Source organism: Haplochromis burtoni, unplaced genomic scaffold (assembly GCF_018398535.1).
Source record: "Haplochromis burtoni strain Fernald_Lab_line unplaced genomic scaffold, NCSU_Asbu1 Contig_77, whole genome shotgun sequence".
Classification (NCBI taxonomy): Eukaryota; Metazoa; Chordata; class Actinopteri; order Cichliformes; family Cichlidae; genus Haplochromis; species Haplochromis burtoni.
In genome coordinates this window covers 2075455-2097278 of record NW_024582438.1, presented here as the reverse complement: position 1 = coordinate 2097278, position 21824 = coordinate 2075455, and the positions used below count along the sequence as shown (strand labels likewise).

The window sequence follows — 21824 nt, the reverse complement described above, 5'->3', positions numbered from 1 at the left end:
GGCACGCCTCGTTAGCAGGCCAGAAGTCCTCCCCCAATCAATACTGCTGAATATGCCTTGCTGATACACCGCATTATAATTGACTATATTTGCATCTGAATAGGGACACACTTTCTTTTTACATCACATCATTTGGAACTCATACATTTTAGACATATTTCTGGTTATTTGATTTCAGAAACAGATAGAAAAGGCAAAATTGGAACCTGTGCAACAAAAAGGAAACGAAGCAGGAATGCATATGTGTATATTTTGGAAGATGCATGGGACATGAGCCTCCTAATTTTAAGAAGAGACTACTGAGTGACACGCATTATAACACTATTCAGCGAAGCGACAATGTCTCAGACACTGATGAGTGTTTTATCTTCCGTAATAGGTCTTTTTTTAACTTCTAAAATGTGAATTATGTGTTCACCGGACCTCTTAAGGCAAACACAATTAACCATCCATGACCTCAAACACTCAACCTGGGGCTTAGAAGGAGGCTGGAGTCTATCCCAGCTGTCAGAGGACGAGAGGCACCGCACACACACTCACATCCGCACCTACTGCCAGTTTAGAATGACCAGTTCCTGGAGCACTTCGAGAGCACAAAGAAAAGGCATCCTGCATGTTTGTACTAGGAAACTTTGCGCTTTGAGTCATCTGCAAACCCAATTATCCTCACCACAAATAAATATAGCATTGTGATCTCAGTCAGCATTAGCGTGTCTCTGCTGATGCAGTGCACAATGAGGCGGAGGAGGTCTGACAGTGAGACAGGTTTTCTGTCTAAAAGCCAAGCAAGTTGTGAAACACTGTTTTGGGGGTTTATTTATGTTTGACAAATTTAAATACAGTTAAATATCTTTATCACTGAAATGTACTTGTGATGCTTTTACATTTCACATAGCCTCATATCAGTCTGAACTGCTTAAACTCCTTAGAGTGTGGGAAAGTGTGATTTTTGTTAAGGCCTAACATTATCTTAAAATGATGAGGTTGTTTAACCTGAGAGTGGAGTGTCGCATGTCTACTCTGCTGACTGTCCTCGGCCTTTGGCGCACTATGTCTCCAGCCACAGACATAAAACACAATTAGGCAGAATGGTAATGTCCATCTCAACCACTGGATTCAAGATGGTGTAGCAACATGGCAGTTTACAAGCCGTCCATGCGCCTGTGGATTTTTAGTGGATTAATTCTAAGTTTAAGATCCCTTTGTTGGAAGATGCAATTACCCATTAATCATGCAATTACCCATTAATCAGTGTATATCTACAACTACAATATTCTTTTTCCTATTAAATTTTAAAAAAAAAAGACTGTCCTTTGTACCTTTAAACCAATTACACTGCACTGATTAAATCTGACTGTGCAATAAATGTTTGTTGGTAATAATGTTTTCCTAAAAGCCTGGATGGTTGTTTATTTGTGTTTGCTTTGTGATGAAAGACAGAAAAAAAATCTGACTGATGTACTGATGTGGCTCCTGTAATCATTTTTAAGTACTTTTACAGGGCTCCTGAGGTTTATCATTGCATGTAGTTGATCCTTGCAAACTTATAGCAACTTTCGGAGCTACTGGATATTGATGGTGTTGCATCAGTTTGAAATTAAATACATTAAGTTAAAATGATTTTGACCTCTCGACATATTGAGCTGCTGCCACTTGAAGCTTGGCCTTGTAGATAAGTGGTCTTTTTGACTCCCATAGAAAAAAGGAGAAATAATTGTTGGTCTAATAACTGTTGAAAAAGTAAAGCAGAGGTTACAGCCTGCATTAGAGTGTCCGTTTTTGCAAGAACTGAATCCAATTACATTAAATTGTGAGGTTTTGTTGTAATGTGAAAGAACTTGTGAAGATATAGCTGGCATTTTATTCAGTAGCTGATTAGCTGTCTGGCTGCTATGGCACTGAACACCTCTTTTAATATCTAACAAGTGAAGGCAGCAGGGTACAAAGGTTCTGCTTTAATTCCTTTAATCTGTGACTGCGCTCTAAGAACTGAGCATGTCATAAAATGAAGCAGCTAAAAACTTGATCTCAGTGTTAAACCATCACTGATTGCACTATTACACTTTAAGTTTAAAAAAAAAGTCTACCTCTCCACTATGGGGCGCCGTTTGTAAAGTGAAACATGCTGAATTTAACGGCAACATTTTTCCACATTTAGCTCAAAACCTTACAAAAACATGTTTGTTCGAGTCATTTTTTTTTTACAACATTTGGTAAAATATTTGTAACTTTTCATATTTAAAACACAATTTTAAATGTTAAATCTAAATATTAAATTTAAATCTAAATCCAAATGTTAAATCCAAATGTTAAATCTAAATGTTAAATGTTAAATCTAAATATTATATTTAACTCTAAATGGTAAATGTTAAATCTAAGTATTATATTTAAATCTAAATCTAAATGTTAAATCTAAATATTATATTCTACATGTTAAATTTAAATGTTACAGAGAACTGAATATTTAGCTAACATGCAAATTTAATGTACGGCTCAACGGAAATACAAAAAATAAAAGCTTTACGAAAACCTTCGGTGCAAAAGTGTGCCGGTAGTGGTCAGATTGTGTCTGCTCTCCCCTGATGGTCACTTCTCACCGCCATGAGCTGCTTCACTTCTTGTCTACCAGCACGTCCAGCGATTTAGCTGAAAACATCGGAAGATCCCTTTTGTTGGCCATCCAAAGGTTCAGCAGTAGTGGACTCTCGGCAGCTGCAGGCTCCACTTCACAATCGCTGCAGCACATGTCCAGCCAAATCGCTGGACATGCTGGTAGGCAAGAAGTGAAGCAGCTCATGGCGGTGAGAAGTGACCATCATGGGAGAGCAGACACAATCTGACCACTACCGGCACACTTTTGCACCGGAGTATGTCTGTGAAGGTTCTCAGTCATCCAGGTCATCGTAGTCTAAGGAGCTTGGAAAGAAAAGCGTCTGGACTTCTTTGAGTTGCTTGAAGACGTTTCACCTCTCATCCGAGAAGCTTCTTCAGTTCTAGGGTCAAATGGTGGAGAGTCCCAGATTTAAACCCAGTGGGAGTTTCCCCCCAAAGAGGGACAAAGGACCCCCTGATGATCCTCTACCTAATCACATGAGCCAAGGTGTGAAAGCGGGTGTGGGTCACAATCAGCCAGGGTTTCGGGTGAGCTCATTGTGAAACCTGGCCCCACCCTATCATGTGATTTCCTGAGGTCAGATGGCCCAGGATGTGAGTGGGCGTTAAGGCGTCTGGGAAGGGATCTCAAAACTGGATTATAGATGGCAGACAGTTGGTGTCGTAAACCACCGCCTCTGTTCAAAGATGGTCGCTCACAGTGGACATAGATGGCTTCTTTCACTCCTCTTTCAAACCATCTGTCCTCTCTGTCCAAAATGTGAACATTGGCATCCTCGAAAGAGTGTCCTTTATCCTTAAGATGCAGATGGACTGCTGAGTCTTGTCCTGTGGAGGTGGCTCTTCTGTGTTGTGCCATGCGCTTGTGAAGTGGCTGTTTGGTCTCTCCAATGTAGAGGTCTGGGCATTCCTCGCTGCACTGTACAGCATACACCACATTGTTAAGTTTGTGTTTTGGAGTTTTGTCTTTCGGGTGAACCAGTTTTTGTCTGAGCGTGTTGCTGGGTCTGAAATACACCGGGATGTCGTGCTTGGAGAAAACTCTCCTGAGTTTCTCTGATACACCGGCTACATAGGGGATGACAATGTTGTTGCGTCTGTCTTTCTTATCCTCCCTCGCTGGTGTCTGATCTTCTTTTCTGTGCCTCTTTGCTGACTTTATAAACGCCCAATTAGGATAACCGCATGTTTTGAGTGCTTCCTTTACATGTGTGTGTTCCTTCTTTTTCCCTTCAGGCTTAGAGGGAACATGTTCTGCCCGGTGGTGTAGGGTCCTAATTACTCCAAGTTTGTGTTCCAGAGGGTGATGGGAGTCAAAGAGGAGGTACTGGTCCGTGTGTGTGGGCTTCCGGTAAACTTCAATGTTGAGGTTGCCATTCTCTTCAATGTGCACAGCGCAGTCCAGGAAAGGCAAACAGTCGTCCTTTGTGTCTTCCCTGGTGAACTTGATGTTTTTATCCACAGCGTTAATGTGCGCAGTGAAGGATTCCACTTCTTGTCTTTTGATTTTGACCCAGGTGTCGTCTACATATCTGTACCAGTGGCTGGGTACTCTCCCTTTAAAAGAGCCAAGAGCCTTCCTTTCCACTTCCTCCATGTAAAGGTTGGCTACAATAGGTGACAAGGGGGAACCCATGGCACAGCCATGTTTTTGTCTGTAGAAACTCTCGTTGTATTTGAAATATGTAGTGGTGAGGCAGAGGTCTAACAGTGTGCAAATCTGATCGGGTGTGAAGTTGGTCCTGTCCTCCAAGGAGCTGTCTTCTTGTAGTCGTTTTCTGACAGTCTCCACTGCCTCCGTGGTGGGTATGCAAGTGAAGAGGGAGACTACATCAAAGGACACCATGGTTTCATCTGGGTCCAGGGTAAGTTTCTGGACCTTGTCGGTGAAGTTGGTGGAGTTCTTGATGTGATGTGGGGTGTTCCCCACAAGAGGTGCTAGGATGGTAGCAAGGTGTTTCGAGATATTGTAAGTGGCTGAGTTTATGCTACTGACAATGGGTCTGAGTGGGACACCTTCCTTGTGGATCTTAGGAAGTCCGTAAATGCAGGGTATGGCATCCCCTGGGTAAAGGCGGTGATATGTAAGGCGGTCAATGATTTTGTCCCTTTCAAGGTCTTGAAGGCAAGCTATAACTTTCTTTTTGTAGCTGCTTGTGGGGTCTCGCTTTAAGGCTTCGTAGGTATTGTTGTCACTGAGGAGAGTAGTGATCTTTGTGTGGTAATCCGTTGTGTTTAGGACCACGGTGCACCTTCCCTTATCAGCTGGTAATATAGTGATGTTGTGGTCTTTGCTCAGGGATTCATCTGCATCTAAAGGACAAAGGTCACTCTTTCGAAGATGCCAACGTTCACATTTTGAACAGAGAGGACAGATGGTTTGAAAGAGGAGTGAAAGAAGCCATTTACGTCCACTGTGAGCGACCATCTTTGAACAGAGGCGGTGGTTTACGACGCCAGCTGTCTGTCATCTATAATCCAGTTTTGAGATCCCTTCCCAGACACCTTAACGCCCACTCACATCCTGGGCCATCTGACCTCAGGAAATCACATGATAGGGTGGGGCCAGGTTTCACAATGAGCTCACCCGAAACCCTGGCTGATTGTGACCCACACCCGCTTTCACACCTTGGCTCATGTGATTAGGTAGAGGATCATCAGGGGGTCCTTTGTCCCTCTTTGGGTGGATACTCCCACTGGGTTTATATCTGGGACTCTCCACCATTTGACTCTTAGAACTGAAGAAGCTTCTCAGATGAGAGGTGAAACGTCTTCAAGCAAGAAGTCCAGACGCTTTTCTTTCCAAGCTCCTTACACAATTTTGCACCGGAGGTTTTCGTAAAGCTTATATTTTGGTATTTCCGTTGACCCGTACAATAGATTTGCATGTTAGCTAAATATTTACTTTCCTGTAACATTTAGATTTAACATTTAAATTTAACATTTAGATTTAAATATAATATTTAAATTTAACAGTTAGATTTAAATATATTTAGATTTAACATTTAGATTTAAATATAATATTTAGATTTAACATTTAAATTTAAATTTAATATTTAGATTTAACATTTAAAATTGTGTTTTAAATATGAAAAGTTACAAATATTTTACTAAATGTTGTAAAAAAAAAAATGACTCGAAAAAACATGTTTTTGTAAGGTTTTGAGCTAAATGTGGAAAAATGTTGATGTTAATTTCAGCATGTTTCACTTTACAAACCGTGCCCCATACTCCTCTGGTGACCTCTAATCTAATTCACTGTGTTTAGCCTCTATAGACACTTGAGCACTTTCAAACATCACGTGAACGCATCGATTGGATTGGAAGCACTTGTGAGACTGAGACCGGTCCGTGTGGGTCAATGATCTCTAGAGGTGTGATGCTGGGGAGGCGTGGCTCCCCCAGCTGCGTGTTATTGGTGGCCGAACTGTAAACGGCCCAGAGTGGTACCTCAGAGAGCGGCGCGCAGGACTCACTGCAGCCAAGTCCCGCTGATGCGCGATGCCTCGTTTTACTGTACACATTCGAGATGAGTGGCTGGCAGTGCCCTGCCGGGACACTTCCAAAACCATCCAGTGGCTCGGACAGGAAGCGCTTAAACGTTACATAAAGAACAAACCGGACAACGGCGGCATCACGGCTGTGAAAGACACTCGTTTTGTTGTGCGCAGGTGCCAGGGTTTGGGTCTGCTGGACGCGGATGACACCATCGAAGATGTACTGGAGGATAACGACTTTGTCGAGCTTGGTAATAACTTTCTACACGAAGAATGCATATATTAAAAATGTGTGCAACACATTTAAAAGACGGTGACGATGGTTTACCTTTAACTCTGCTTCAGTGATGCGTAATTGTGTATAATAAGTAATTTACTTTAAATATAACTACTGTGTGAACCAAGGGGGGGATGCACACATTGTGATTTATTTTCCTGTGCATTTCAGCTATTGAAGGAGATACCATGTCTCCTGACTTTATTCCGTGTGAACCGGGAGTTTCTCATCTGTATCCTTAAACTTGTTGGATATTTGTGCCATAGCAGCTGTAGTAGGTGCTGTAGTGTGCACTAAAAACGATTCAATCTTTTTTTAATGCCATTTTTTCTTCACATACTGTTTTAATTTCGGGTTAAAATTGTCCTTGTGGGAAATTATAATTAATCTGAGAGTGACACTACATTTTGCCAAATGTTATCCTTAATTAAGTTTGTCAACTAGCACGGCAGCATACAAAGAGCCTGAAGAGGTAAGTGTATTTTCCGATAAAATTGAAAACATATTCATATCATATTAACTAACTCCGTGAAACGTGAAACTCTCTGTCCAGTATATTTCTTTGGATGGCAACAGCCTGACGTCAACAGATCTCATCAACTTAGGCAGAGGACTCTACAAGATAAAGGTAATGATCAACAAACCTCTTTTGTTGTCCGTAACTGCTCCGTTGTAATCTTTTACTTGATCCAATGTCTCCCTTTATCATTGTTTTTTAGCTGACTCCTGAGGCAGAAAGAAAGGTTGTGCAATCCAGAGAGCTTTTGGACACCATTGTCAAAGAAAACAAAGGTTAAAATACAGTGATTCAGTGCAAATGAGCTTAATTTAAACTGGCTAAATTACAGTATCTGGAAAAATAGGAGACTTTGTGTGTTCAGTTCCCTATGTGTGTTCTCCCTGCAGTTGTCTATGGGATCACAACGGGTTTTGGCAAATTTGCCCGAACTGTCATTCCTGTCAGCAAACTCAAGTAGAGTTTTTAAGTTGTCCTTAAATACATTTTACGATCTATTTCTGGTCTTTGTAATCACCCACACAGAGCCCTTTTTGTTTGTTGACTGATGCCATGCACTTTTCGTTCCACAGGGAGCTCCAGGAAAACTTGGTGCGCTCACACTCAGCAGGTGATGACACTCTTTGTGACGCAGATATGTTGATTTTAATGTTTTCAGGCCCTCTGTACGTCAATCATCTTAATCAGAGTTATGCTGTGACGCATAGGTGTGGGGAACCCGTTAAGCCCAGAGAGGACCCGCATGTTGCTCGCTTTGAGGATCAATGTTTTGGCCAAAGGGCACAGTGGTGTTTCTCTTGAAACCCTCCAGGCCATGATCCAGGCCTTTAACGGTAAGCTTCAAACCAGTTAGCTGATGTGAGATATCAGCTTCAGTAAACTGTGGATAACTTTATTTAAGGACAGGGGTAGGACAGCTGTCATAGGACTTACTTTTGTCTCTATAACTTTGTCCCCTCAGCCTCCTGCCTCTCCTTTGTCCCTGAAAAGGGAACAGTAGGTGCTAGTGGTGACCTGGCACCCCTCTCTCACCTGGCCCTCGGACTCATGGGAGAGGGAAAAATGTGGTCTCCCACGAGCGGGTGGGCTGATGCCAAATACGTAAGCTCAGAGTGACTTTTCTGGAGTTGTAAAACAAGAGGGCAACTACTATCGTAGGAAAACGTGTCTCTTGTTTACAAGAGTGAAAGGTTTCAGGGTGCAAATGGAAACATTGTTTGCTTTCTGATGACCCTGGACTTTTTACATGTTTTTCATCTTTCATTCCTGACCAGGTCCTGGAGGCACATGGACTAAAGCCAATATCACTAAAACCTAAAGAGGTAATGTTCAAAAAAAAGAAAAGCTCATCTATTTGATTTGTCTGCACTGTTGTGATTTGACCCAGAGTTCACTGATAACAGATTTTGAAGTATAAACTGCATTCGCATCATAAATATACAATAAAATACATATTAGGCCAAATATATGGAATTAAAATAATTTTAGCAAAATAAAAGGTAATATGAGGGTTAACTTGTAAAAATAATGACACTGTAAAAAAATCCTTAAAAAAATTATCTTTGCAAAATCCCTGCGTTTTGTTTATATTTACATTTTACACACCTACTCAAATTTTTTCTTCTTTTGCAATTGGGGTTGTACACCCATCTCAATCTCTGGGATTCCCTAACAGGGTCTGGCTCTGATCAATGGGACACAGATGATTACCTCTCTAGGGGCAGAGGCCGTGGAGCGAGCCCAGGCGATTGCCCAGCAGGCAGATATTATTGCTGCTCTCACCCTGGAGGTGCTAAAGGGAACCACCAAGGCCTTTGACAGTGGTGCGCAGAAGCTATAAACCCGAAGAAAACCAGAAACTAGATGAAATTATTTACCTCCAATTGTATAACTGCACTACATGTCATCCATCCTTATTCAATTCCTGGTCTCTTCCCACAGACATCCATGCACTGCGGCCACATCCGGGGCAAATAGAGGTGGCTCAACGCTTCCGCTCACTGTTGGACTCTGATCACCACCCATCCCAGATTGCAGGTTTGATGAACATCAAACAGTATTCATGTAAAGTTCTGATCATTGCATTTTACATTTGTGTGCCTTCCTCCTCCCGAAAACTTGTTTGCATATTACAAATGCTCTTACCACTGGCAGTGGTTTCAGAGTTGCACCACCTCAAGATGAGATGCATGAGTTACTGGGGGTGCATTTGCCGACAGGCATTAATGGAGTATAGCCTTCTAATATCATGCAGCCTTAAATATGCTGTGTTTAATGAGTGTCATATTGTTCTGGTGTGTTCTTACAGAGAGCCACAGGTTCTGTGACAGAGTCCAGGATGCTTACACCATGCGGTGCTGTCCTCAGGTAACCCCAAGTTTATTTATAAATCCCCAAATCACAGGTTTCTCCCACAGCGTTTTAAAGCTTCTGCAGCTTCTAGATGGGAAAGGGAAAACTTCTCACATGATAGATAGTGGGTCTACCACATAGAAAGCAGATATGGAGCTGCAGCAAAACTATGTTTGAGCATCGTACATCTCTTTCTGAGTATTGTGTCCTCTCTCTGCTCGCAGGTTCATGGAATTGCCAATGACACAATTGCATTTGTCCAGAATATCATCAACACAGAAATCAACAGTGCCACTGACAACCCTGTATCCTTTTCTGTCTTTCAAACTAGAGGAAAAGACTGATCTATGAAATTTAGCCAGTTTGGTCTCAAGTCTGATAACTGAAGTTGGATCTGCCACAAACTGCACACAGGATTTTACTGGAAATCAGTTAATTTTGTCTTAACGGTCTCACCAGATGGTATTTGCAGAAAGAGGTGAGACCATTTCAGGTGGGAATTTCCATGGGGAATACCCAGCTAAGGTATGTAGTAATAAGATAGTTTGTTTCGGTTCGCTTTAGATTTGATTCTTCTTTCTTAAACAACTGTTTTCTTTCTCATAGGCTCTGGATTTTTTAGCCATTGCAGTCCACGAGCTGGCTTCAATCAGCGAAAGGAGGATCGAGAGGTTGTGTAACCCCTCTCTGAGTGAGCTGCCTGCCTTCCTCGTCAACGAGGGTGGACTCAACTCAGGCTTCATGATTGCCCACTGCACTGCAGCCGCCTTAGGTTTGTGTGAAAAATATGAAGTAACATATAATCTCCTACTAAATTATTCCAATTTCAATGAGATTATGATAACATTATTTACTAAACAGGCTTTGATATTGAATATTACACTTCAGAGTGCATTTTTTAATAAAAGATCTAATGTTACAAATTTGTAGGGGTTATTTTCTTTTCTTCTTACCCAATATTTGAGCATTGACATTAATCTAAACTCTTTCACGCTGTTCAGTTTCAGAAAACAAAGTTTTGTGTCACCCATCGTCTGTGGACTCTTTGTCTACTAGTGCTGCCACAGAGGACCACGTGTCTATGGGAGGATGGGCTGCTAGGAAGGCCCTGAGGGTAATAGAGCATGTGGAGCAAGGTAAGGTATAGCATTGTTAAATTATGTACACCTCACAAGTACTGGGTTGGCTTAATTCTTTGTGCCACAGATTCATCAAGGAGCTGGAAACATTCCTCATACTATCATGACAGGCGCTGCCGATTTGTCTCCACATCCATCACGTAAATCTCCTGCTCCATCACATCCCAAATGTGCTCTGTTGGATTTAAATCTGGTGACTGTGAAGCAAATTCACTGTCATGTCTAAGAAGCCACTTTGAGATTATCTGAGCTTTGTGTCTATCTTCTGATGTAAGAAGCATTTAAAAGATGAACAATATGTAAGATTTGGTGTTTAAACAATGCTCAGTTGGTATGAAATGGTTCAAAGTGCACCAAAAAACGTTCCCTGCACCACTCCATCACCACAACCCTGAGCTGTTGATAAAAGGCAGGATGGATCCACGGTTTCATGTTGTTTATGCCAAAATCTGACCCTACCAGTGATAAGGATCTAACGTTTGCAGTAGAAATCAAGACTCATCAGACCAGGCAACATTTTTCCAGTTTTATGTGGTCCAAGTTTTTTTTTCCTTGTGAAAACTGTACCCTTAGTTTCCTGTTGTTAGCTGACATAGATGGCACCTGAGTGGTCTTCTGTTAATGTAGGCCATCTGCTTTAAAGTGTGATTTGTTGTGTTTCTAATGAGTAGCAACAGTATTTGAGTTACAGTTTCCTTCGTATCAGCTCAAAGCAGTCTGGTCACTCTACTGTGATCTTTGGCATTAAGAAGGCATTTTCACCCAGAGAACTGCCACTCACTGGATATTTTTTGGAAAATTCTTTCTAAACCCTAGAGATGATTATTTGGGAAAATCCCCAGTAGATTAGCGGTTTCTGAAATACTTGGGACAGTCCATCTGGTGCCAACAACCATGCCACGTTCACTTAAATCATCCTTCTTCCACATTCAGATGCTCAGTTTGAACTTCAGTTGGCTGTCTTGATCATGTCTCATGCCTAAATGCACTGAGTTGCTAACATGTGACTGGGTGATTAGACATTTGTGCTAACGAGCAACTGAGCAGGTGTTCCTAACAACGTGATTCTGTGATTATGTATAATAATCAATAGATTTATGGTGGGGAGTCCTAAAATTCCAATAAAACTCTATACAGACAACAAATAAGTGAGTAAAATGATTAATCTGTTCCATAGTTCTGCTGCATTACCACTATCAGATTTACAAATAACCAACTGTTTTTACTGTAACTCTTTGAAAACAACAAGCGTCCCTGAATCAAGGAGACTAACCGGTCAGTTTCCGCTGCTTCTGTTGCAAAAAGTGCAAAGGCCGCTGCTGAAAACCATGCCAGTGTACACCGACAAGACAAAACCGCAGGTTACTGGGCGGATACAGAGGTTAACCTTAAACCAACAGGTTTTAAAAAACAGATAAATGATTAAACTATCATCAAATATAATTTATCTCTGTGCTTAAAATTCTTTTCTCCGTCTTTTGAAAAAATATTGAGGAAAAAAATCCACAGTTCTTGTAAGTCATGGAATAAACTAAAGGCTCAAACAGCAGTAAAAACCCATAGATGGCTTTCAATTGGCTGTGATCTATGTTATTTAATGTTTTCAATATTTATCACTAAAATGAGAGATATATTTTTGGGATTTGGCCAAACTGAATTGATACTTCCTGTTACCAGTCCTTGCTATAGAGCTGCTGGCCGCATGTCAGGGCATCGAGTTCCTCCGCCCACTCCGTACCACCACTCCACTGGAGAAGGTCTATGAACTTGTTCGCAGCGTGGTCAAGTAAGTCAAACAGATGCGGCCAAGGTACAAAATTTTGAGCCTGTTGAAACTATATACCTAACAGTTAATATTTACCCGTTGTTCCACTTTCTCCTTTTACTCTCCTGCCGTTAAACAGACCGTGGATTAAAGACAGATTCATGTCGCCTGATATCGAAGCGGTTCATCGCCTGCTACTTGATCAAAAGGCAAGTTCTAAAAAGTTGTTCAGTGCACGTGCTCCACGTGGCATGTCGTTAAATGTGCTTATATTTTCAATCCAGGTGTGGAATGTGGCCAAACCTTACATTGAGAAGTACCAGACAGAGTACATCCCCGAGTCCCGCCCCGTCTCTCCCACTGCCTTTTCCCTGGACTCTCCGGCCTCCCCCAGGAAGCGTGTTCGCCACGAATGAAAGCACACGCCAAACAAGTTTTTTTTTTTTTTGGGCAATTACTTCAGTCACAAAAAAAACAAAGATCCTACACAGTGATCTTGGTCAACACCACAGTTAGTCAAAAGTGTGTGGCCATTATCTGAGACCAACTGGAGCAGAATGGGAGAAACGGATCCTTACGCGTCACTGTGACACTTCACTGATAAGAGCGGTGTGCAGGCTCTTTCTTTCTTGCATCTGAGTTTGTTGGATTTGTGAATTTTCTATTCCCATTAAAGAATTGTTAGAAAGTCACCCAAACCTCAGGAGATGTGATTTCAGGATGCTGTATTCTTATGTCCCTTGAAGACTAAATGTACACACTGACTTCTCTCACGAGCTTATGAACTGGCTATTCTACATACAGAATATTATTCAAGCAACTACTGACCCTGTGCACGAGAAAATGCTAACTTCCTGGTTTGAGACCGGATGTGGGGTTGTACATTTCCGGTAGCTTTACTTTGCGGTCAATCGCTACTGCGAAGATATACAAAATCATGTCCAAAACTCGAAAACGGAAAGATCGCGTTAAGTTACAAAGAGCAGAAGGTGGGAACACTCACCACTGTTGTGTCATAAAAAATCTAATGATCAATTTTGACGTTTAAAGAGTTTAGATCGATCAGTTGTTTACATCACTCAACGCAAGCAGAACTGCATCACTGCAGCAGAAGACACCTCGTCCACATTCAGAAGCACATCTCTGTATAGTGACTGGTCTTATGATTTAAACAGGCAAATGTTCAGCATTCAAACTACAGGTGAAGAATAGTCAAACCAGATGTTTCCCCCGTTATGTCGATATCAGGTAGTGAAGTACACACCTACACAGCATGTTAACAAACCGTGAAAAAAATGAATGATTGCTGGTAAAGGTTTCTACACATTAGCATTTACGAAGGGTATGTTGTGATTTACCTTTAAAATTACAGCGGTCCCTCACTATAACACGGTTCACCTTCCACCTCACTGTTTCGCAGATTTTTTAGTGCAAGTTTGCATGCTTTTTTACGTCACATTGTGTCCTGCGTCCTGATCGCTGCAGACGATCTCTTCCGTGACGTCTCTCCTGTACAGTACAGAATCGCTGCATCGATCGCTAGCAGTGTGACTCTGAAGTGCAGTACTGTATGTCCACGAAATGTTTTGCACCGTCAAAAAATAAAATTGGCTACTTGATTTCACCTATCGCTGGTTATTTTTAGAACATAACACCCGCGATAAACGAGGGACAGCTGAGAAATATAACATTTGAATCCCTTTTCTCTTTTGCTCTGAGGCACAGGGAAAAAATATCGACAAGTCGATGAACATCATTTACAGATATATTGGGTAAATGCCCAATACATCTATAGAAATGTAAATCGCCGCTTGATTCATTCATTTGCTTAACTTGTTTTGGACCGTAAACAGGGCGTGAATAGGACACCGGAAACAAAGCTCCCCACAGGAGTTTCCGCACCGGAAGTAGCATATGCTAACGTGCACATAGTCAATTGGGTTTAACTTGTGTATACTGCACCTTACCCTGATGTACATTCCACTTGTTTATATCTAAACTTTTTTGTCCCTTTTTAAACGTGCCTAATTGACTCTTTATTGTCACATGATTTCTTCTTGTACAATTTTCAAGTCATAATTATCTTAGCACAACCTGTGATTTTGCTGATGTATTTTAAATCCTATTTAATTGTCATTAATATATTTCCAGCTTAACATAATTAAAGTTTTTAAGCGTTCCTATTCTCATCCATTTAGGTCATGTTGTGTGAATAATGTTCCTTATACTATTATCAGGGACAGAGAGGCAAATTTGTAGAAATATATCTCAAAAATCAATCAAACCTGACCGTTTTCAGTGAAGTAACACAAAATTAGTAAATGTGCCAGTGATTTCCAGCCTCTCATCAGCATACCCTGAGAATAACATGCTAATTAGTTTGGAGGTGGCGCTACATTTGTCCTGTCTTTGTGTGTGTTGAACTTCAGCAAAGTTAGGTTGGCAGAAGCTTCCTTACCCAGTTAAACAGCACCTACCCGGCTGGACAGCTGCTCCACCACCTTGAGGTGCCAAAAGGAAGAGCCTGTGGAAAATAAAGCAGAAGGTCTGCAGTCAATAAACTCAAAGGTTGCACAAACAGCTCAGGACAAGATAGCAGCACAGGAGCAGAAATCTAACATGCACAGAGGCGGTTCAACGTTAGAAAAAATGCTATAGCTCTACAATTATAGATTCAGTTTAACATATATGCACTCATTCCATTCCTTACTTTACCAGCCAGAGTGAGGCAGAGCTGGGGCACATTTCAGTAAGAGGTGGGGTATGCCTTATCACAGGGGTGAGACAGATTAGCAGGACAAGAACTGAAAGAAGCTTACAGAATAATAGCATACTAACATTAATTGCATGGACGATTACAAAGGCATTCTCAGCAATCTCACCTTGCAGTTTTAAAGCATTAATGCTTTATTGCTTTTCCAGTGCGCCACCTCTCCACCAAGGTTCATTAAATTTGGCTTAGGAGTTTCACAGTAATCTTGCTGAACAACTGAACTGATCGCATTCCTCTGTCAATGAAAGATGAATGAGCACACGTTTAAATTAAACAGTACAAAAACGACTGGCTGCATGTCAAAACATTTACTGAGAAGTAAAAAAAAAAAAAACATGTCTCCTTCGAGCCGGATTCGAACCAGCGACCTAAGGATTTCAGCTTTCGCCTCTACAGTCCTCCGCTCTACCAACTGAGCTATCGAAGGGACGGTGTCCATCGTTCTCATTCCACAGTATTTAATAAAATATACCATTCCCGGAATATTATATCATAGATTTCAAAAATGTATGAAATTTCATTCTCACAGCTGAGGTACAATCATTGATGAAAACGCGAACACACAACGACTGGTTTTAGATAAATAGCTAGCTAGCTAGCACACTGCTTCCATTCAAAGTCTCTCGCAAAAAACTGAACTGTCCAGCTGTAGCTAATGTTTTAGGCGAAATAACTTAAAATAGTACCAAGTCAACAGCTCCTCCATTACAGCAGAACTGTGACAACCGAAACAACAAAAACACTGAATAAAGACTTTTTTTTTTTTTTTTAGATATTTTTGCTAAACGGCGCTCTCTATTTGAAACAAAAGTGACAAACATTTAGCTAAAGATTGGGAAACGAAACGAACCTGCATGTAATCTTCCGCAGGTGAGAGCTCAAGCTAAATACAGTGGACAGTAGTTACATATATTGCACATATAGTGCAATAATGTGCAATAATGGCCATTAGCACTGCTGAGGAGCGTCTCAGCAGGCAGGTATGCTTTAGCTTTTCTGCAATATCCTTTGCGGAAAAGCTAGAAAGATTTGAAAATCTTTCATTTGATTGGGAGTCATTTTTATGGCTAATAAAGTTTGTTTTGTTTTGTTTTTTTTAAGGAAAGAAAGAAAGAAACGTATTGATATATAGTAAAAAAAATTATATATGGTAAAAATCCAAACTGCTTATCTTTTTAAGCGCAAAACTTGAAAATTAAACATAAATTAATTTTTATTTTATTTATTTTATTTTAATTCTGAGACTTAGAGACATAGCGTTCTGCTTTGTTATGAAAAAACAAATTAAGTTGAGGATATCCAACATCAACCACTAGGTGGTAATATTTCACCATGTAAGGAAATTAAAAAAAATCTCCTTGAACTTCACATGTTATATGTTAACAAACATTTTCTTTCTTGTAAAAAAAAGAAAAAAGAAATTGTTGCATACAGTCAAAACGTGACTGGTTTCTATGATTCTATTCATAAATATTCATAAACACCATAAATCTATATCTCAGTTTTAGGACCAGGAAATATTAACATTTTTAACACAACCAGCACATCCCACAGTGGGATATCTATGTGAGTGTTATTTTTCTAAACGTCCTAAATTTTCCATCTGACAAACACAACCCATATTTTTAAAAAAAGGATTTTAATTATAAACAGGGCTTGCTGTCGGGCTGCTCTCTGATGTATTCATTCTTGTCCTGACCTGTCTGACAGTGAGGCAATTCGTTACATTACATGTCTGTACTGTATGTACCACAGGGTCACGCTTGTGAGGCAGCAGACATTCTTCTCATAACACAGGCTCCAATCCCCAGATCTTCCCCAGCCTTTTCCCAGATTATCATCCAGTCTCAACTGGTCTCAACTGGGAGCGACAGATATCCACCCAAAACCCTACGGCAGGTTTAAAGGGTGGGTCTTCATCAGGAACACGAGAAGTTGCATTTGCTAACAACTTTTTTAACCTGCACATTTCTTATCAGTGAACTTTGTTTAAAAGTAGTAAATAAACAAGAAGATATTAGTGGTGCAATTATATACAAATTATCAGCTGTTTCTAAGGTTTTAGCCTGAAATAACAGTGATGGACACCTGGCTAAGGTCATTAGTTTGCTGTCTGACATCCCATAATTCATAAATCATCACGTGGCTTTTTGAAAGCAGTGTGACCTCAGTCCTTCACATAGACTATATATAATAGAAAAAATGCCTTTGGTTGTGGACTGAAAGGGTATTGCTTTGCGTCTGTAATTAGCACAAAAGCATTCAATGTAAATGATCATATTATTGAATATTATGTTGCTATATTTGTAATAGCACACTGGCAAAGACAATACTGGGATCTGCTCCCCTGTGTCCCACCCATAATTTCCACTCTTAATTTCCACTCTTAATATGACACAGTTTTGGGAGGGAAGAAAAGATGGATGTAGCCTTCTGCTCTGGAAAGTAAAGCAGGTGAGGAAGAGCCTTAAATGTGGGCAGTAGACATTGACTTCTCTAGTTGCAAAAGGGCTTTTTCAATTATATAGGACAAATGGTCTTAACCTCACTTGCACTGGGAACTGAGTAAATGCTCCTCTAATTGGTTTACTGTCTCAATCGCCGCATCTTAAATGCAACTTTTTACCCTATTACAGTAAAAAAAATGCCAATAAAGCAGAGTATGCTTTAGAGCCAGGTAGCTAATAACCAAGTGGTTTTCCTCAGAAAGATTCACCCCACATTTTTGATTCTAGGTTCAAAAAGTAGCAATAGCATTAAATGCTGAATGCAAAATAACTGATGTTGTGTTGTGCTGCTAATACAACATCAGCTCATTGCAAGGATCGACAAAGATGGCATGCTAACACAAAGCTAGCAAAGAACCCAGAGTAACGTTAAAGCTGAGTGTTCACCGACAGCAGTCCAGCAACCCGACCGTGATAGCCAACTGGTAACAAAGGAAGTAATGAACAATCGGGTTTTTAGCATTGTAACCTTAATTTGTACCTGCGCGTTTCTATAGCAGAATTTAAGTGGAAGTGGCGACCGCTTCAAAGTCTCTTTGACCTGGTTTTCAGCTTTGCGTTCAAACTCTAAAAGAAGCATCGTATGTATTTGCCTGTTACAATAGGGATTTGTGTCATTATGTGGAACTTTAGCCTTAGTTTATATTGCTAACTGATGATGATGCATTTCAGGATGTTACAGAATAACAGAAAAGTTAAGTGATGAGTAGTTTAACAGTTTACTTCCTCCGGGGAGCAATAAAGGAATGTGTAATGCATTCCTTTTTTTGACTAAAGAGCCCAACATTTGTTCACTGTCAAATGAGTGATTTCACAATGGCTACATCCATCTTTTATATACAGTTTTTGGTGCTCCCCATGCCCCTACCTTTAGCCACAGCCATGGTACCCTCTCTCTTACTTCACTTACTATGCACTCTCTTTGATATTAGTTTGCAATAAGTTAATGTAGAGTATAAGTGTTTGTACTGAAGATCACTGCAACCAGTGTCATATTCATATTATAAAAGGAAAAGTGAAAACAGATATAACTTTTTCTGTCTTGCATAAACAATTTGAGACCTAAAAAAAAGTCAATGAAATGTAAATACACAATTAGTTTTATACTAAAGCATGCAAGCACTGCTCATCAGCAGAATCAGTGAGCATGCACGTGATGGCAACAAACAATTTGAGTGAAAGTTAAAATGAAGCTGCGCTTTATACTTGGTTGCTTCATACTGTTATTGTTCCCTTTGAAAACCTTTAAAATTTTGAATCATGAGACTGTGACAGGTCCGTTCACCCGAAACATCCCGCTTATACACCCAACTAATCACATCATCTGCAAAGTCTTTTCTCTCTAACGTTTCCTTCCTCGGCTATCTCGTTTCAACAAGACAAAACGAGGAACTCACACCTGCTATTTCAGCAACGTTAAAACGTTTTACAGCTTCCCTCCTGCTGTAGTTTCTTTTTTCCATTTTTATTCTTACCACTATTCATGTCATGGAGCGGATGACATGACATCAGTACACTTTATCTCTCTGTGGGACTCTTCCCCTCTCACAACACTTAAAATAAAAAATGGGACACGTCCGGCTGCTCGGCTTACATGAAGGTGAAAGTTCCACAGCTTCCCTATTTCTGTGTCCACTCTTGTCTTTACATCGAGCTTGCACTCAGCTATCTGCTAATTCTTTCCTAATGTGTCATAAGCTCATTGGTACACAATATAAATTCCTAGAAGTGTTTGAGCAGAAAATAATATGTGTTGGGCTGTTGCTATTGTTACTATATGATATGAATTACTAACAGCATTAAATTCCAAATGAGTTACATCACAAGAAGATTTGCATTTTAGAGCTGGCACTGCAGATTACACTGCCTGATGAAATGTGGGTGGGAGCGATGTTATGGCTAGGATCGAGCAGACAGATAGTAGTGATAAATGTCATAAAAATGCAACGGCAGGAAAAGCAGTGACAGCGGGTGTTCAGAGCCATCTGTTTAATGCTTACCCTGCAGGCAGGGCACCTTCTTTGCTTGCCTGGAGCATGTCTGGCTTTTTGTCTGGCTTTTACAGGAGAGTAGACAGATTACTTGCAAAGGTTGAGATGGTTCAGTGGGCTGAAGGTACTAGGTGACACGGAAGCACGGGAGGGGAGGGAACCATATCCTTTTACAGTCTGGAAATAAAGCTGGCCAGCAGCCCTGTGTCTGTCTTCTTATTGGGCCATAGATGACAGGATCACAGCAGCGCTGGCAGTTGGAGGTCCAGCGCCAGACTGCAGCAGGCAGGGAGGTAATTTAACATGGGAAGCATTATTTCATGTGTTACTGAACTTCCCCAGACTGGCCTTTTACATCTATAACTGCATTTATGTGCACCAAACAACAAATCAGACAGTTGTCTTTGCCTTTGACATGCACTTAAACATTGGTCATTTATGTATATATGCGAGAAATCAAATATAATTCCTGGTTAAGAAAAACTGTCACAGACTTGTAGCTATGAAGCAGCCAGCATAAAGACTGCCAGACGCTCTAAAGCTCCTTTAGTAACATGTTATATGTCACAAAAGTTCAAGTTGTGTTTTTTTTACAGAAGTTTTTGTGCACAGCTATTTCTTCAGTGGACTTCCCGGCATCTCAGAAGGTTGTGGGAGCAACCTTTGGGTGGAAAAGGACTCCTACACATGAAAAGCAGTCTGCCACACCAACAAGCTACGTAATTAATCATGTGCTTTGGGCAGCTTTTACTCAACATTTTTCTCTGACTGCTAACCAGATCAAATTTTGAAGATGGTGTTTGCCTTTTTGATCTAAAAAGCTCAATAAGGTGATTTCCCAACAATGTCAAAGTATCAAGTATGGCCGAGTGGAAGTTGTGTAACAAAGAAAAACAACAAACAACTGGAGTTAAAGCGAGCAGAGGAATTCTCTTGCAACGTGCCTTGCTTTCATCCTGCCAGGGGAATACAGCGCAGACTGGCCAAGATTAGACATCCTTCCTGCAGCATTTTTCACGGTGACTCCTGGGATTTTAAGATCGAAAAACATGCAAGCAATGCGCAAAGAGGCTCAAGGTGCATCACCCTGTGCTCCAGTGGATCATGTGGAGAAACCTAAAATAAGCCGTGGTAAATCTAAAAACACACAGACATGAACTCTGTCCCCTTTAAAGACGCTGTCACTGTGACGAGAGTCACAGTATTCCAGGAATGTCCTGATCCATCGGGGCCGGGATGCCTTAGGGAAGAGACTGAGATTGCTCATAACCGCTCCACTTGCTCTCCTTTAACATATACATGCACATGTGTAAGAGGATGAGTCATACAATAGGCATTTATTTTATTTTATTTTATTTTACTGTGAGAAAACATTAGTCCTGACAGCATGTTCCTCCTTTCATCACTCATCACTATGTCTCTGGCATTTTTACTCTTATTTTCTTTTATCTATCTGCACTTTAAACCTTTTCCACAGTATCAAATGAGCTCGATAAATCTGCTGCCTGCTTGTCACATTTTTTTTCCCTTCTTCTTTGAAATGACTCTTTTGACTCTCGGGGTCAAGTAACAACAAAAGCTAAAGAAAAAAAAGGCATGCAACCGGATAATTATTTGGGTCAAGGGTTGCGTGACCCCCTCAGGTCTGGGGCTGTTGCCTGTCTGACAACTTCAGACAGATAAAGTGTGGTTAATGAGCTGCAGTTAGAAATAAGTGCTGATATGTAGCAGGAATGTAACACCTGTGTGGATTTTGAATGGAATTCTAAATCCTGCTTTAGGGAGGAAGGCACATTCATGGATGTTGTGTTGAGCGGATGATTCTTTATTTGTTTATTAGAAATAAAAAGAACCAAAAAATGGTTTCCGGCTACAAGTTTTGAGGAAAGCAGATACGAAAATTACTTTTCTTTGTATTGCATGAAAGGACAAAAGTCTAGTGATAAAGTGCAAACTGCAGAAACAATTGTGTTATACAGACACGACATGTTAAGGCAAAGCTAGCAAAGAACCCAGACTGACATTAAATTGAGTGTCTGCCAATACCAGCCCAGCAGCCAGACCCTGATCTTCAATGGGTAACAAAGGAAGTGACGAACAATCAGACTTGCAGCACTGAAACCTCAGTTTCCATCTGTACGTGTTTCTACAGCAGAATCACAGTCGGCCACTTCAAAGTGTCTTTTTAGATTTATATTGTCACCTTCCAAACTCTAAAAAGAAGCAATATATATATGTGTGTGTGTGTGTGTGTGTGTGTGTGTGTGTGTGTGTGTGTGTGTGTGTGTGTATGTGTGTGTGTGTTTGTCTGTGTGTATGTGTGTGTGTGTGTGTGTGTGTGTGTGTGTGTGTGTGTGTGTGTGTGTGTGTGTGTGTGTGTGTGTGTGTGTGTG

General features: G+C 40.7%; 1 protein-coding gene and 1 non-coding gene across 2 annotated transcripts; one reads left to right on the top strand and one right to left on the bottom strand.

Moving 5' to 3' along the window:
* Window positions 1-6033: 6033 nt before the first annotated feature.
* hal (histidine ammonia-lyase) lies at window positions 6034-14339 on the top strand. The gene is made up of 20 exons (XM_005929056.2): window positions 6034-6361; window positions 6559-6619; window positions 6832-6859; window positions 6941-7015; window positions 7107-7179; window positions 7294-7360; window positions 7477-7514; window positions 7612-7737; window positions 7866-8005; window positions 8179-8226; window positions 8580-8727; window positions 8846-8941; window positions 9213-9271; window positions 9481-9561; window positions 9716-9781; window positions 9863-10028; window positions 10258-10392; window positions 12073-12181; window positions 12300-12369; window positions 12445-14339. Exons 1-20 carry the CDS (start codon window positions 6115-6117, stop codon window positions 12574-12576), a joined length of 1965 nt encoding a protein of 654 aa, XP_005929118.1. The 5' UTR covers window positions 6034-6114; the 3' UTR covers window positions 12577-14339.
* Window positions 14340-15273: 934 nt separating this feature from the next.
* trnay-gua lies at window positions 15274-15360 on the bottom strand. Its single transcript is given in 2 exon segments — window positions 15274-15309; window positions 15324-15360. It is a non-coding gene; the product is annotated as a tRNA-Tyr (tRNA).
* Between the last annotated feature and the right edge of the window lie 6464 nt (window positions 15361-21824).